This window comes from Olea europaea, unplaced genomic scaffold (genome assembly GCF_002742605.1).
Source record: "Olea europaea var. sylvestris unplaced genomic scaffold, O_europaea_v1 scaffold2112, whole genome shotgun sequence".
In the NCBI taxonomy this organism is placed as follows: Eukaryota; Viridiplantae; Streptophyta; class Magnoliopsida; order Lamiales; family Oleaceae; genus Olea; species Olea europaea.
The window spans coordinates 101004-114202 of NW_019239069.1; the positions used below are offsets into that span (position 1 = coordinate 101004).

At 33.8% G+C, this 13199-nt stretch overlaps 1 protein-coding gene across 3 annotated transcripts; it reads right to left on the minus strand.

The window, feature by feature from the left end:
• Positions 1-725: 725 nt before the first annotated feature.
• On the minus strand, positions 726-4387 carry LOC111380249 (protein CutA, chloroplastic). 3 transcript variants are annotated; one of them, XM_023003760.1, is made up of 7 exons: positions 4303-4387; positions 3396-3608; positions 3181-3278; positions 2674-2736; positions 1716-1747; positions 1506-1600; positions 726-1047 (listed from the first exon to the last, which is right to left on the minus strand). In XM_023003760.1, the coding sequence occupies exons 2-7, from the start codon at positions 3563-3565 to the stop codon at positions 966-968; spliced, it is 540 nt and encodes a 179-aa protein (XP_022859528.1). In that variant the 5' UTR covers positions 3566-3608; positions 4303-4387; the 3' UTR covers positions 726-965. The 3 variants fall into 3 exon arrangements, with proteins under 3 accessions (XP_022859528.1, XP_022859529.1, XP_022859527.1); XM_023003761.1 differs by lacking the exon at positions 4303-4387 and adding an exon at positions 4219-4301 and having other exon boundaries at positions 3396-3528; XM_023003759.1 differs by lacking the exon at positions 4303-4387 and having other exon boundaries at positions 3396-4296.
• Between the last annotated feature and the right edge of the window lie 8812 nt (positions 4388-13199).

Genomic DNA, 13199 nt, shown 5'->3' on the forward strand with positions numbered 1-13199 from the left:
ACCTTTTGCTAACCCCCCCCCCCCTCCCCCATCCCGCAAAAAAGCTTATTCTCTTTCTCGGTGCGCTAGAACCCCTTCTAATTTAAGCAAACTGTAAAAATTATAGGCTCGATACAAAAGGCCTCCAACCCGCCTTGCTTACCAAGTTCAGTAGGCTTCCATCAAATGAAGCACTGGGCTCTTACTTTGTTAACATAAGACGTAAGGAAGATTAAACACAAGTCCCACCTCATTCCAAAATTGTCCCATCTGATGATACCAAAAAGCTAAAAAAAACTCATTAAATGTTATGCCATGTGCCAAAGACGGTGTTGTGGACTAGAAGGCAGGCTGTTGTCCAGAGGCACTACTAGCTCTTGTTGTAGAACGAATGAATGATTGTTAAGGAGTAGGGAGTCATGATACGGCCAGCGGTATAATCTCGAATTCCTTGTGCTGTCTCTCGGCCAGCACTTAGTAAGCGAGGCCTATTGAGATGCATTTGGTAAACTGAACACCTGGAATTGCTTTACTTCTTTCGTTACTTTTTGAAGATAAATTTATTTACTTTCGGAAAAATAAATAAATAAATTTCCAAACAGGTAAATTTGCGTTTTCTTTTTCTTACTTAGGTACTTATTTTGATAGAAAAATGGATACTAAACTTTTACCAACAAAAATACTAATTAATTCTATAACTTATTTTCCAATCAGGAAAAGTACTTATAACTTTTATAAGCTCCGACTTCTCTTCCCTTAAAATAGCTGTTTTAAACACAACATAAATAAAATCATATCTTACACGTCACATTAGTTTAACAAAGCAGGGATAGTATAGCAGGTAAAAATTACGGCTATATAGGTTAGAAAAACGCAAACATAGTCATTCAGATTATCCAAGATGCTAGAATGTACAAGGAAACACGAAAAGTTTTCAGAGATTTGCATATCTATTACGATAGAATCTCGATTCAAGCCTGACCATCTTAGTCCCTTGTACTGTTCTTAAGCCACTCCAAATACGGGAGGTTGCCACCAGTTATTGGCAGAGCAATGACTTCAGGCACCCTATGCACAAAAAGCACAACAGTCAAAACAAAGCAAGCCCACTTTTTCTTAGTCAGTACAAGACAATTTATTAGCTTTTTCCAATACACCAATCGCCTGCAGGCCTATTTTTCTAAGCTTCGTCGGAAATAAAAATCATCTCCATGTAAACCATGCGAAAGGGAATAGAACCCCTATCTCCAGAATAGATATATGCATTCATGTCATAAGCAGAGCACCCAAGTGCAAATTAGTTTAAACACACGTGCATTAATCCTTTCACGGATTCTCTAGATCAAGCAAAACACATCACTCATTAACATTAGCTGTCAATATCTAATATATCATATATTCACTTTGCATGATTAGTCGAACTACTAAATTACATTCTTCAGCAATATTTACATTTTCCCTATTTTTACCAATCTTTTTACCAGCAATTATTTAACAAAGAAATTAGCAATGAGGGAAACACTTACTCGTATTCATGATTCTTTCTCACATGCTCTGTCAAAGCATCCAAGAGAGACTCCCTGGTCTTGATTATGAGCAGTTCCTCAGAATCCGTTTGTATCTGTTATCAAAATAGGGGGAAAAAAAACACTAAAATTTAGGCAAAAAGTCGGCAGCTCCAGTACCATATTGAACCATGTGTGTTTTGTTTCTAAAATATGTTGATGAAACTTTACCTCTCCCTTCCACTCGTAAACTGATTCTACACCTGCATACAGAACACAAATAGTTAATTTGAACTGAGGATCAAAAAGCTTTTGATGTAATATATTGAATGGCAGGCTGACTAGTGGAAGACTACACAAAGACGAGCAATTGCACACATTTTTTTTTTTTTTCCATTTAAATCACAGTCAAAGATACGCCAATTTTGTATCTACAAGAGGAATTGGAGTACCCAACACAGTTGGAAGCATCCATAACAAACAACTCATCCTCTAATCCACTTTTTATGAACGATGAACACAATAAATGCAGTTTTTGACATCCAAGGAAACAGAGCCTAAAATTGAAATTACAGTAATGTCCAGTTCTAAAAAAATTCCTTGTTGTCAAACATGTAAGAGAACTTGAACCAAAACTGAGGGAACAAGAAAACAATAGGGTTTTCATAGATTGACTGCAACAACTGGCATGCCTCCTATAAACTTGATAGACTATCACAGAAAAACGCATGAACCTCGTAGTCTTTTCAATGGCTGAATGATGTGCACGAAGTTTCTCATTAAATGTCTAAATTTCAGGACAGGACATGTTCAGTGACAGTAATTTCAGCAGCCAGTTCCCAAGCTGGCTAAAGAGAGGAAAAATGTCAGCATCCAGAAATTCAACGCTTTTCTGGAGTATTCCCAATCTTGTGATTTTGCAGTCCTGAACCAATCTCATTGAGACTTAGTCCTGAACCAATCTCATTGAGACTTACTTTCAATAGAAATAAAAAAATCATCCTGAATTGGTCGGGTAATTTCAATCCAGATTCAAGATAAACGAAGTGGAACAGATTTCAAGTCAACATTAAAATAAACCAGTTCTTTGAATAGCTAAATGTCAATATCCATCAACTTGAACAAATGAAAGCATGTAAAAGTGCAAAAATATGTAGGATGCTTACTCCCCAAGGATTGAAGCACATACCTGGCACTCGATTAACACATGCTGCAAGCCTTTCTTTGACAATGCTTTCAGCAAGTTTTTTACCTGATCCCAATACAACAAAAGAAATCAATAGACAAGGACTGTTTCCAAATAATAATTTCCATATACACGATCTTTCTTAGTATATACACACATTTAAAAAGATAGATCAACCAAAAATTAAGAAAATATTAAACAGAATTAGGTTTTAAGGTGTAATCAGTTTAAGTCATCCTTGAACTACAAAACCAAATAATTGGGAGGCTCGGTGAACAAATCACAGAAAGGGTGGATGCAATGCCAAAGCAACAGTAACAGAGCTTAAATATTTGAAAATTATACATGTGTCAACAGTAGTCAAAGCTTGATAAAAACTTTATGGAAAAGGCCCCAAACACACTGCAAAATTCTGTCTATAAACTGTGTAGTTCAACCAAATTTAGCAATTCTATGATCCCCAATCATCAGAATGATGTAAGTGGGTTGGGAGGGGAGTGAAATACGTACCTGCTTCTTTGTTTGGAACGGTAACATATGCAACGATGCAGGGGACTGTCTTGCTATTTGTTTCCATTTTTATACAATGATTGTTCCTATGCTGTGATCTAAAAAGTCAAGAAAAAATTCAACCTCATACGTTAATTTTCACTATGAAACATATTTCCATGAAAATGATATGCATACATTTTCCTTGTTATCAGGCATGTAGAGTGAAATATTACCGTAAGCGAGGGACTAGGGGGAGGGACTGAGCACAGCCCGTTTTGGAGGAGAAAGAAATATAAGGGCAGAGATTGGAAAGACCCAAACTAAGCACACAAAATGCACCCACCAAAGGGAGTCGTCGACGAATCACTGTGGAGGAGACAATGGATGAGAGTCTCAATGCCATGTGAATTTGCAAATTGGGTTGGCTTTATAGGGATTATTATTACCTGATACCATAATGCAAAACTAAGCATTTGAAACCCTCAAGGAAAAGAGAGGAATCCTACTTTCCCAGTTATGTAACTTACCAGACCAGTGGATCCAATACAAATTCCAACATTTCAAATTGTAACAGCATTCGATATTCAAATTATGAACAGAAAGTATAAAACGTGAAAAACCAATTATTCACCTATCATCACTAAAGAATATAAAATATTTTGGTTCGAAGAAATCATGCCACTCATAGATGACTTTCCTATTCTACAGTTTCGAAGAAAAGGGCAAATATTCATAATGTAAGCTATCTATCTACAACAAAGTCCGAAAATTATAATCCAGCAGGTAAAACCTTATTCCAATCAATACTTTGGCTAGACCCTGAACCTAATTAAAACAATTTGGCACATCTATTTGTGAGTGCATCTCAATAGATTCTACTAAGTCTAGCATCAAATAACAAGCAGAGCTCAGTTCACTAGCATAGGTATAATAAACAGCAATAAGCACGAGAAAATCAAAATTATAGACAATATATACAGGATTCTCGTGCACAGTCAACCAGAACTTCTTGCTTTCAAATTTAACGCAAAACCCTAATGAGAATGGAAATTTTACTGGATTTAATCCAAATTCAAGAAGAGGAAGAAGAAATGACTCTGTTTGTCGATGAGGTGAAACGAAGAAGACGAAGAAGCGAACCTTATTGCCGAAGGATGGAAGATTGTAGCAGCTCGTCTAATTTGAGGTTAAAAAGATCATTATTTTAAGCCTTTGATTGGTTTTGCTTAATTTGTCGAAAAAAATTAAATGGCAGCTATTTGACAATTATTCTTTTAATTTTTTTATACTTATTTTTAACCACACATTCTCACAATAAAATAATTCTAGTGTAAACTCAAAATTTTTGTTTACGTTTTACTCACACGTTCTCCAAACAAAGAAAAGATTACTATTAAAAAATTCATCTTTCTCAGAAATAATTGTCAAGGGACTATAATTTAATTACAGCTGTAGAAAGCTTTTGAACCATGAATTTTATCAATTATTATCAAAAACTGATTTTTAAAGAAATAGTAAACATTACTCGGTGGATGATGCTACACTGTTCGTAACGATTATGAACACCTCATTATGTACGAATAACCAGGAACTAATTTACATGCTTTACATATACCAAGTAAATTATAAATATAAATAATTTCATATTTAAGGAAATAGTGACCAAAAGCAATTGTACTTTTAGGGAAATTTGCAGCTAGGTCCCCAAGCATTGACCTCAGTAGTATTTGGGTACCTAATCTTCATTTTTTTTCATTTTAATTCTCCTAGACATACATTAGCTTTGGTGCAGTTGCATCCCTGGTCCCATTTTGGCCCTCATTTTTTAAAAGTTATTTTTTTACCACTCATTTCATAGGATTCATTACTTTTATCAACTTTTCAAACATATATTTCATTAAATTTTTTATCAAAATCTACTAAAAATCTAATTTTTATTCAAACCCAATAAGAGTTTGGTAGATAGTTATCGTCCATTCTGTTGTGAAACTATCGAATACATTACATATGGGCTTATTTTAAGGACATGTTCGTCCACATCTTTTCACTCGAAAAAAGAAGTATAATTTATTGGAATTAATGGTTTAAATAGATTAAATTTAATATTATTAATAGGTGTGAATTGAATACGTCTTTAATTGGTGCAATGATTAGTCACGATTTTTTAAGTGCAAAAACGTGCATATCAAAGAGTCATGATATTTCGAATTGAGTGTGACTACTCAAAAAGGTAAAATGAAAAGTCAATGAATTTTTTATATGAAGCAATTTAGACTGTATGAAAATATGTTATTTGGAATAACACATTAATTTACATCGAAATAAGCAACCATTCCAAGAAGTCACTTGAAAATCTATATATTGTAACCTGTAATTCCAATTTCCCTACATCAAATCAATTCAATATCAATTGATTTTTAATTGTCTACTCTCTTTAAAAATTCTAGTCCTTTTATTTTGCTAAAATAATAATTTTGTTCAAATTATTTTTAGAGATAAAATTTCATCCGATCAGTTTAAGGCCTATTTGCTCGAGAAGAATATTGTCAATATTTTGATTCGATCGACAAGGTTGATATAATGTAGACCGACTTTGGAAGGAGTGTAGCACCTTGAGAGAAAGATGTTCGATAATCTCGTTGATGCCTATATCTTAAGGAGATTTTGTATGACATACCTCGCTTTATCTCCGCTTCAATTTTTTCTTTCTTTTGATTGTACGAGTTATTAATTTTAACAACGATCTTATGACATAAAAACTCTTTCAAGATTTCTTTGTTAGCATTTTTATTACATAGTTTCAATACTTTAATATTGATCGAATATTCTATAATTGTTTGTAGGCATCAATAAATAAATAAAATAACTAATAGATTGAGTCGATTTTTAGTAATTAGCTCAATTTAGTCCATTTAAATTAAAGTCTGCTAAAACCAACTTAAAAGAAGCCTATGAAAGCCCAAGACTAGCTAACCGAGAGGGAGGGGGTTGAATTGGTTATAGTAACTTTTTCAAAATAGTTTTAAATATATAATTAATTCTCACTTAAATGTAGCAATTAGTCAAATATGAAAAGGAACGAAGACTAAGATAAATTCACAAGTATTAAATAAAAACATGAATAAGTAAAAAAGAAGAGAAGTCAAACGATATGATATGGAGGTTCGATCCAATGCAATGATCTACGTCCCTTGTTACCAATCTCTCCGTCACGAGCAAGGCATTTTTCACTATATTGATTGACTTATGGGGCAATCCAACCTTCTTACAATGCTTTCAATGACTTACAGGCCCACCTTTCATTTACAATTTTGAAATTTTCGGGATTTCAACTCGACCCACAAGTTTGAACAATGAGGAGTATACAAGTGAAGACTTTTCTTGCAATAAATGATATAATTGAAGTTGAATACAACAAGAGAAGATGGCTAACACTTTAGTAGATAGCAATGATTAAAGCTCAAGTGTTAGAAAAGAAATACTTTGATAAAAATGATTTTCAAAAGTTGAATCAATCAAAGGTTTTTCTATATATATATATATCTATAAGATGATTGAATAGATAGATTAGTAATATCTCACTTTAAATGCTCATGAAAGTCTTACATTAAATGCAAAATGATCTGATATTTATAGTAGCAAAATGGTCAAAAGTTCTGTTCTACCGGACGAGGATACCGGACGTCCGCTAGCTTACCAAATGGTCAAGTAACCGTTTTTTGTTAAGAAGTCAGAACGTTCGATTTCTTGACCGTTGGACAAACCTGTTATACCGGACGTCCGCTATAGTTACCGGACTCGTTTGCTAGACCTACTGGATGTGTCCTCTAGATCAGCTCGTGTTTAGAAATTTTCCTTCTTTAAATAATATAACAAGATGTAATTTCATGAAGGATGTTTCTAACATGTTTTACGGACTTTTTGACATTTCTTAAAGTATATAATAGGTTCATATTTTTCTTTATGCAAAAATCGTGTTTGTCGTGCGAAGAAACATTTCTTGAGTTTCAAATGACATATATGCCAAATACTAAAGTGTTTTACCTTAACATTTGAAATTAAGGTGTCTAAATCTATTTTCTTCTTAGTTTGACTTTATGAAGTGCTCGTTGTCTTGATGTGTAGCTTGGTTTATACTTTGTCAAATTTTGCGAGAGCTCTGAAAGCATCCTTTTGTCCAAACTTGTCATAAATTTCTATAATCACTCAAATACAATTGTTAAATAAATTTTGTTTGTTATAATCAAAAAGATAAGTCAACCATAGGTCAATAATTTCTCCCTTTTTTATTATGACAAACAGGAGATGATGGAGATTTAATAAGTAAAAAAAAAAAATTATAAGTGACGAAAAAATTCTTCCTATCTTTTGCACGTGTATTCCTCCTTACTTAAGCATTCCTATCATGCATACCATCTCATACGTATATCATCTCATATAATAAATCATGCATATTATTTATGTCAAAAAAAAAATGACAAAGAAGAGAGGAGACATAAGTTTATAATATCATAATGAGTTCATAAAAGATAGAGTCATAATAAGTTCGGGAGTACAAAAGAAAATGCATAAGATAAATTAAAAAGCTAAGGCTAGTAACACGAATATCTCCGGTAGTAAGTCCATTTCCATCAGCCGGCCGGTGGGAGCGAGAAGTTTGGGATATGTTTGGTGTTTCTTCCATCAATCATCCAGATCTACGCCGTATATCAACAGATTATGGTTTCGAGGGTCATCCATTACGAAAAGACCTTCCTCTGAGTGGATATGTGGAAGTACGCTATGATGATCCAGAGAAACATGTGGTTTCTGAACCCATTGAGATGTGGTGGAGTAAAATGTGCATAAAAGTAAGCATAGAATGTATTCTGCTGAGCTTGCATTTCAACCTGCTGTGCAAGAATGACATCCTGCCCAGCCTGGATCGTGGCCTGCTGTGACTGGACATTCTGAAGAAAATCACTAAGCCCATCAACTGAAGTCGTGAGAGAGTCAAGACGCTCGGTGAGTAAATTATACTAATCCTCGGTAAAAGTGAATCCTCGAGAAGAAGATGATGAGGTGCTAATCGGCGGTGGATGCGAGAGTAATGGGACGTCTTCTTCGGCTACTTCTTCTTCGTCCTCAAACAATAATGTGGAAGGACCCAAGGTGGGGTTGAACCCTTTAGTGTAAGCCACCCATTGTCCTTGAGTTTTAAAGATTTTCATACGCTTGAGGGTTTGAATATTGATTGTATCGGTGGGACGACGTTTGATGACGGCTTTATCCTCAAGAGAGACATTGAAGTGTTTGAAAATTTTTGTTAAAAGCATACCATAGGGCAAAGCTTTGGAATAACGAGACGTGTGGATAAGTTTCATAAGATCTAAAGAAATTGTTGGGAAATCTAACCTTCGGCTAACGAGAAATGAATCAAGAATGAAAAAATCAAAACAATTAATCTCATCTCGATGCCCTTTTCTAGATAAGATAATATTTGCGATGATATTTTGCAATACTTTGTAAGATAGAGTGAGTTGATTAGCACTAATTTTTGTGACGTTTTCAAAATCTTTCCCCATCACATGATGACATGCATCACTTGGGTTATAACCTTCTAAGGTCGGATAAGCTTTATGAACAAAAACTTGCGTATCACATTGTTCAAGCCTAAGAATTTCCTGAATAAGAGATTTAATAACGGCGATTCTTACATTTTTAATTAGACAATAGATACTATTGGAACGTGGTGTAATAGACATTTTTGTGTAAAAGACTTTCATGAGTTGAGAGTAAGCATTTTTTCCAATGAATATACCGAAATTCATCCCATTTTTTCAAAGAATTCTTGAATGTGAAAAGCAGATGCTTCAATAAAAAAAGCTGAAAAATCAACATTTTTACCTAGTAAAATGGGAGATTTTTCAAATGGGTTCACTGCCTCTTCGGGTTCGAAATCCATTTCTTCGTCAGAGGAGGGTGTTAGAGGCTGATGTTCCGTAGTTTTTGCCCTTTTTCTAGCTTGCTTTGTTCTTGGCATTGTTTGAATTGAAGCAAAAAAATAAAAACGAGAGTTAGGGTACGAGATTGGGGAAAGGAGAGAAATTTTGCCCTTTTTAAAGTTTTTGATGTGGAAACAAGAGTGAAGGAAGTGAGTTACGTAATAATTGAAGAATTAAAAGAGTGGAATGAGGAATTTGGAGTGGAGAGTAGTGAAGAGGGTGAAGGAGACGAAGAAGGGAAGAAAAAAGTGGGAAGAAATGGTCCTGTTCGTGATTTTAAAATGTCAGATTCAGTTTATCGGAAGTCCGATATAATGTGTTGGATCGTTTGGTATATCAAAAAAAAGTTTTTGTTGAACCGGATGATTTAGAGGAAGGTCCATTATAGTTGTCCGGTATGTATCGGACGCGTCCGATAAACACGTCCGAAATATTTATTCTTTTTAAATAAAAAGAGCAAAATAGTCACAACATTAATTTTTCATTTCAATTTCATCAATAATTCCTAAACCTCTACGAATGTGTGTGAAATGGTCGAGAGCAAGAGGTTTAGTGAAGATAACGGCCAATTGATTTTCTGTATTGACAAATTCTAAAGCAATGTCAACTTTTTAAGCATGATCTCTAAGAAAATAATGTCTAATCTCAATGTGTTTTGTTCGTGAGTACAATATAGGATTTTTAGACAAATTTATGGCACTAGTGTTATCACACATAATAGGTACAAGATTAAAAGACAAATGATAATCCTTAAGTGCTTGTTTCATCCATAATACTTGTGCACAACAACTAACGACGGAAATATATTCGGATTCGACTGTGGATAAAGCAACAGAATTTGGTTTCTTACTAAACCATGAGACTAGTGCGAAGCCTAAGAAGTGACATGTTCAGCTAGTACTCTTGCGAACAATAGTGCAACCAGCCCAATCGGCATCCAAATAGCTAAGTAAGTCAATGTGAGTTCCTTTTGGATACCAAATACCTAACGTTTTAGTTCCACTAAGATATCTAAAAATTCTTTTAGCGGCTTTGAGGTGCGATTCTTTAGGATTAGATTAAAATCTAGCACATAGACAAACACTAAACATAATATCGGGTCTACTAGCGGTTAAATAAAGAAGAGATCCGATCATACATCGATATTTAGTCATATCAATAGGAGAACCTTGGTCATCTTTGTCGAGCTTCATAGTTGAACTCATGGGAGTGTTCATTGGTTTTAGGCCATCCATGTTGAATTTTTTGAGCATCTCTAGCAAATACTTGCTTTAATTTATGAAGAATCCATTATAAGTTTGTTTAATTTGCAAGTCGAGGAAGAATTTTAATTCTCCTATCGTGCTCATTTCAAATTCCTTGCTCATACTTTTAGAGAATTTTTCACAAAGACATATGTTAGTGGCATCAAATATAATATCATCCACATAAATTTGAACGATAAGCATGTCATTCTTATAATTTTTTACAAAAAGTGTGGTATCGGCCTTTCCAACAGAAAAACCATTTGAAATTAAAAATTTACTCAAACGTTCGTACCAAGCCCTAAGAGCTTGTTTTAGGCCATAAAGTGTTTTTCTAAGTTTGAAAATATGATTTGGATGTTTGTGATCTTTGAAATCGGGAGGTTGTTCAACAAAGATCTCTTCTTGAATATATCCATTTAAAAATGTACTTTTGACATCCATTTGGTATAATGTAAACCTTAATAGCAAGCAAATGCAAAAAGCATATGAATGGATTCAATCTAGCTATCAGTGCAAAAGTTTTTTCAAAATCTATTCCTTCCTCTTGATTGTAACCTTGGGCCACTAATCTAGCCTTGTTACCCACAATGTTTCCATCTTCATCTCGTTTGTTTCTAAATATCCATTTAGTTCCAATCACGGTTTGATTATTAGGTTTAGTAACTAAATTCCAAACATTATTTCTTTCAAATTGATTTAGCTCTTCTTGCATTGCTAGAACCCAAAATTCATCAAACTCTGCTTCTTTGAAGTCCTTAGGTTTAATTTGAGAAAGAAAAGCACAATTTACAAGATGATTTCTAGGAGAATTTCTAGTAGTAATACCTTTAGAGAGATCACCTATTATCAATTCCTTTGGATGAGATGGGATGAACCTCCATTCATTTTGTAGTGTAGAGTCGTTTTGAGCATTGGTTGATTTATCTTTGCTTTCTTCAACATTTGGCTCTTGACTTTCATTTTGAGCTCCTTGATTTTGATCTTGAATATTCATTTGTTTGATTGAACTCTCCAAACCTACATCATCTTCAATACTTCTCTCACGATCAAGAATGTTAGTTTCATCAAATGAGAGATGTACGGATTCTTCAACGACTAGAGCTCTTTTGTTGAATACTCTATAAGCTTTGCTAGTCAATGAATATCCTAGAAAAATACCAATATCGGATTTTAAGTCGAATTTTCCCAAATTGTCTTTAGTGTTTAAAATGAAACATTTGCAACCAAAGACTTTGAAATAACTAATATTAGGAATTTTGTTTTTCCAAAGTTCATTAGGGGTTTTAGTTTTCTTTTGACTAACTAAAACTCTATTAACAATGTAGCAAGTGGTGTTTACGGCTTCGGCCCAAAAATATTTTGGTAGATTGTTTTCATTTAGCATGGTTCTAGCCATTTCTTGCAATGTACGATTCTTCCTTTCTACTACACTATTTGTTGAGGAGTTCTAGGAGTCGAGAAATTATGTTCATATCCATTTTCATTACAAAAATCATCAAATGCGACATCATCAAATTCTCTACCATGGTCACTCCTAATTGAAATTATAGAACATCCTTTCTCATTTTGGACTTTTTTACAAAAACTCTTAAAAGATTTTAGTACTTCATCTTTTTGGCTAAAAAATATGACCCAAGTGTATCTAGAAAAATCATCAACTATAACAAAAACATAATATTTTTCACCTAAACTTGCGGTTATAGATGGTCCAAAAAGATCCATATGGAGAACTTGTAAAGGTTTTGTAGTTGAAGAATATATTTTTGGTTTGAAAGAACTTTTTACTTGTTTACCAAATTGACAGACTTCACAAATTCTTTCTTTTTCAAATTTCGAGCTTGGCAATCCTTTAACAAGGCAATGTTTTGAAATTCTTGAGAGAAGGTCCATGCAAACATGTCCTAGTCTCCTATGCCAAAGCCAAGTGTCTTCTTTCAAACTTAGTAAACACTTTTCATCATTTCTATGTTCAATATTTATGATATAAACATCTTTATTTCGGCTTCCTACAAAAACGACCTATTTGGATGTAGTATCCTTAATTTGGCATTTGAAAGAATCAAATTTAATGTTGTAACCTTTGTCACACAATTGACTAATGCTTAGTAAATTATGTTTAAGGTTATCTACTAATAGAACATTTTCAATAGAAGGGGAAGGATAGTTACCAATATTTTCGATACCAATTATTTTTCTTTTGGCATTATCTCCAAACGTCACATGACCTTCATCTTTCTTTCTGAAATTACATAGTAATGATTTGTCTCCGGTCATGTGTTCTGAACATCCACTATCCAAAAATCATTTGCTCCGAATTTTTGATGGTACCTCTTCCTCAATAGCCATGAAGCACATGTTGGCAATTTCGTCTTGGTCACTATTTTCATTTTGATCATCATCGTCACTATCATCCCATGTAGCTTGTAGTGCCTTCTTTTTGAAAATTTTCTTTTTGTTGGGACATTCGGTTCTTTTGTGTCCGGGTTTATCATAATCATAGGAAATGATTTTCTTCTTCTTCTTTTCTCCCTTTTCTTCCTTCTTTTGAAATTTTCGATTGTTTCGAAAAAATTTCCATTTCTTGACAAGAAGAACTAAATCATCCAATTCTTCATCACTTGAATTTTCATTCGACGTACCTTCATCAATTGCTGATTTGAGAGCAATTTGGCGGCTTGAAGATTCTTGGATTCCTCTTTGCTTTTCCTTGTCTTTTCTTTTATTTCGGCATTGCTGATTTTATATGTCATTAATATCCCATATAGTTCTTCCAGTGGATATGTGTTGATATCTTTGGTGTTTTCTA

Excerpts from the sequence above, each read along its gene's own strand:
- LOC111380249 (XM_023003760.1), bottom strand. The coding sequence starts at position 3,565 with ATGGCATTGAGACTCTCATCCATTGTCTCCTCCACAGTGATTCGTCGA. Across the intron at positions 2,737-3,180 it reads CGTTCCAAACAAAGAAGCAG|GTAAAAAACTTGCTGAAAGC; the intron begins GTACGTATTTCA and ends TATTGGGATCAG. Across the intron at positions 1,601-1,715 it reads TTTACGAGTGGAAGGGAGAG|ATACAAACGGATTCTGAGGA; the intron begins GTAAAGTTTCAT and ends TTTTGATAACAG.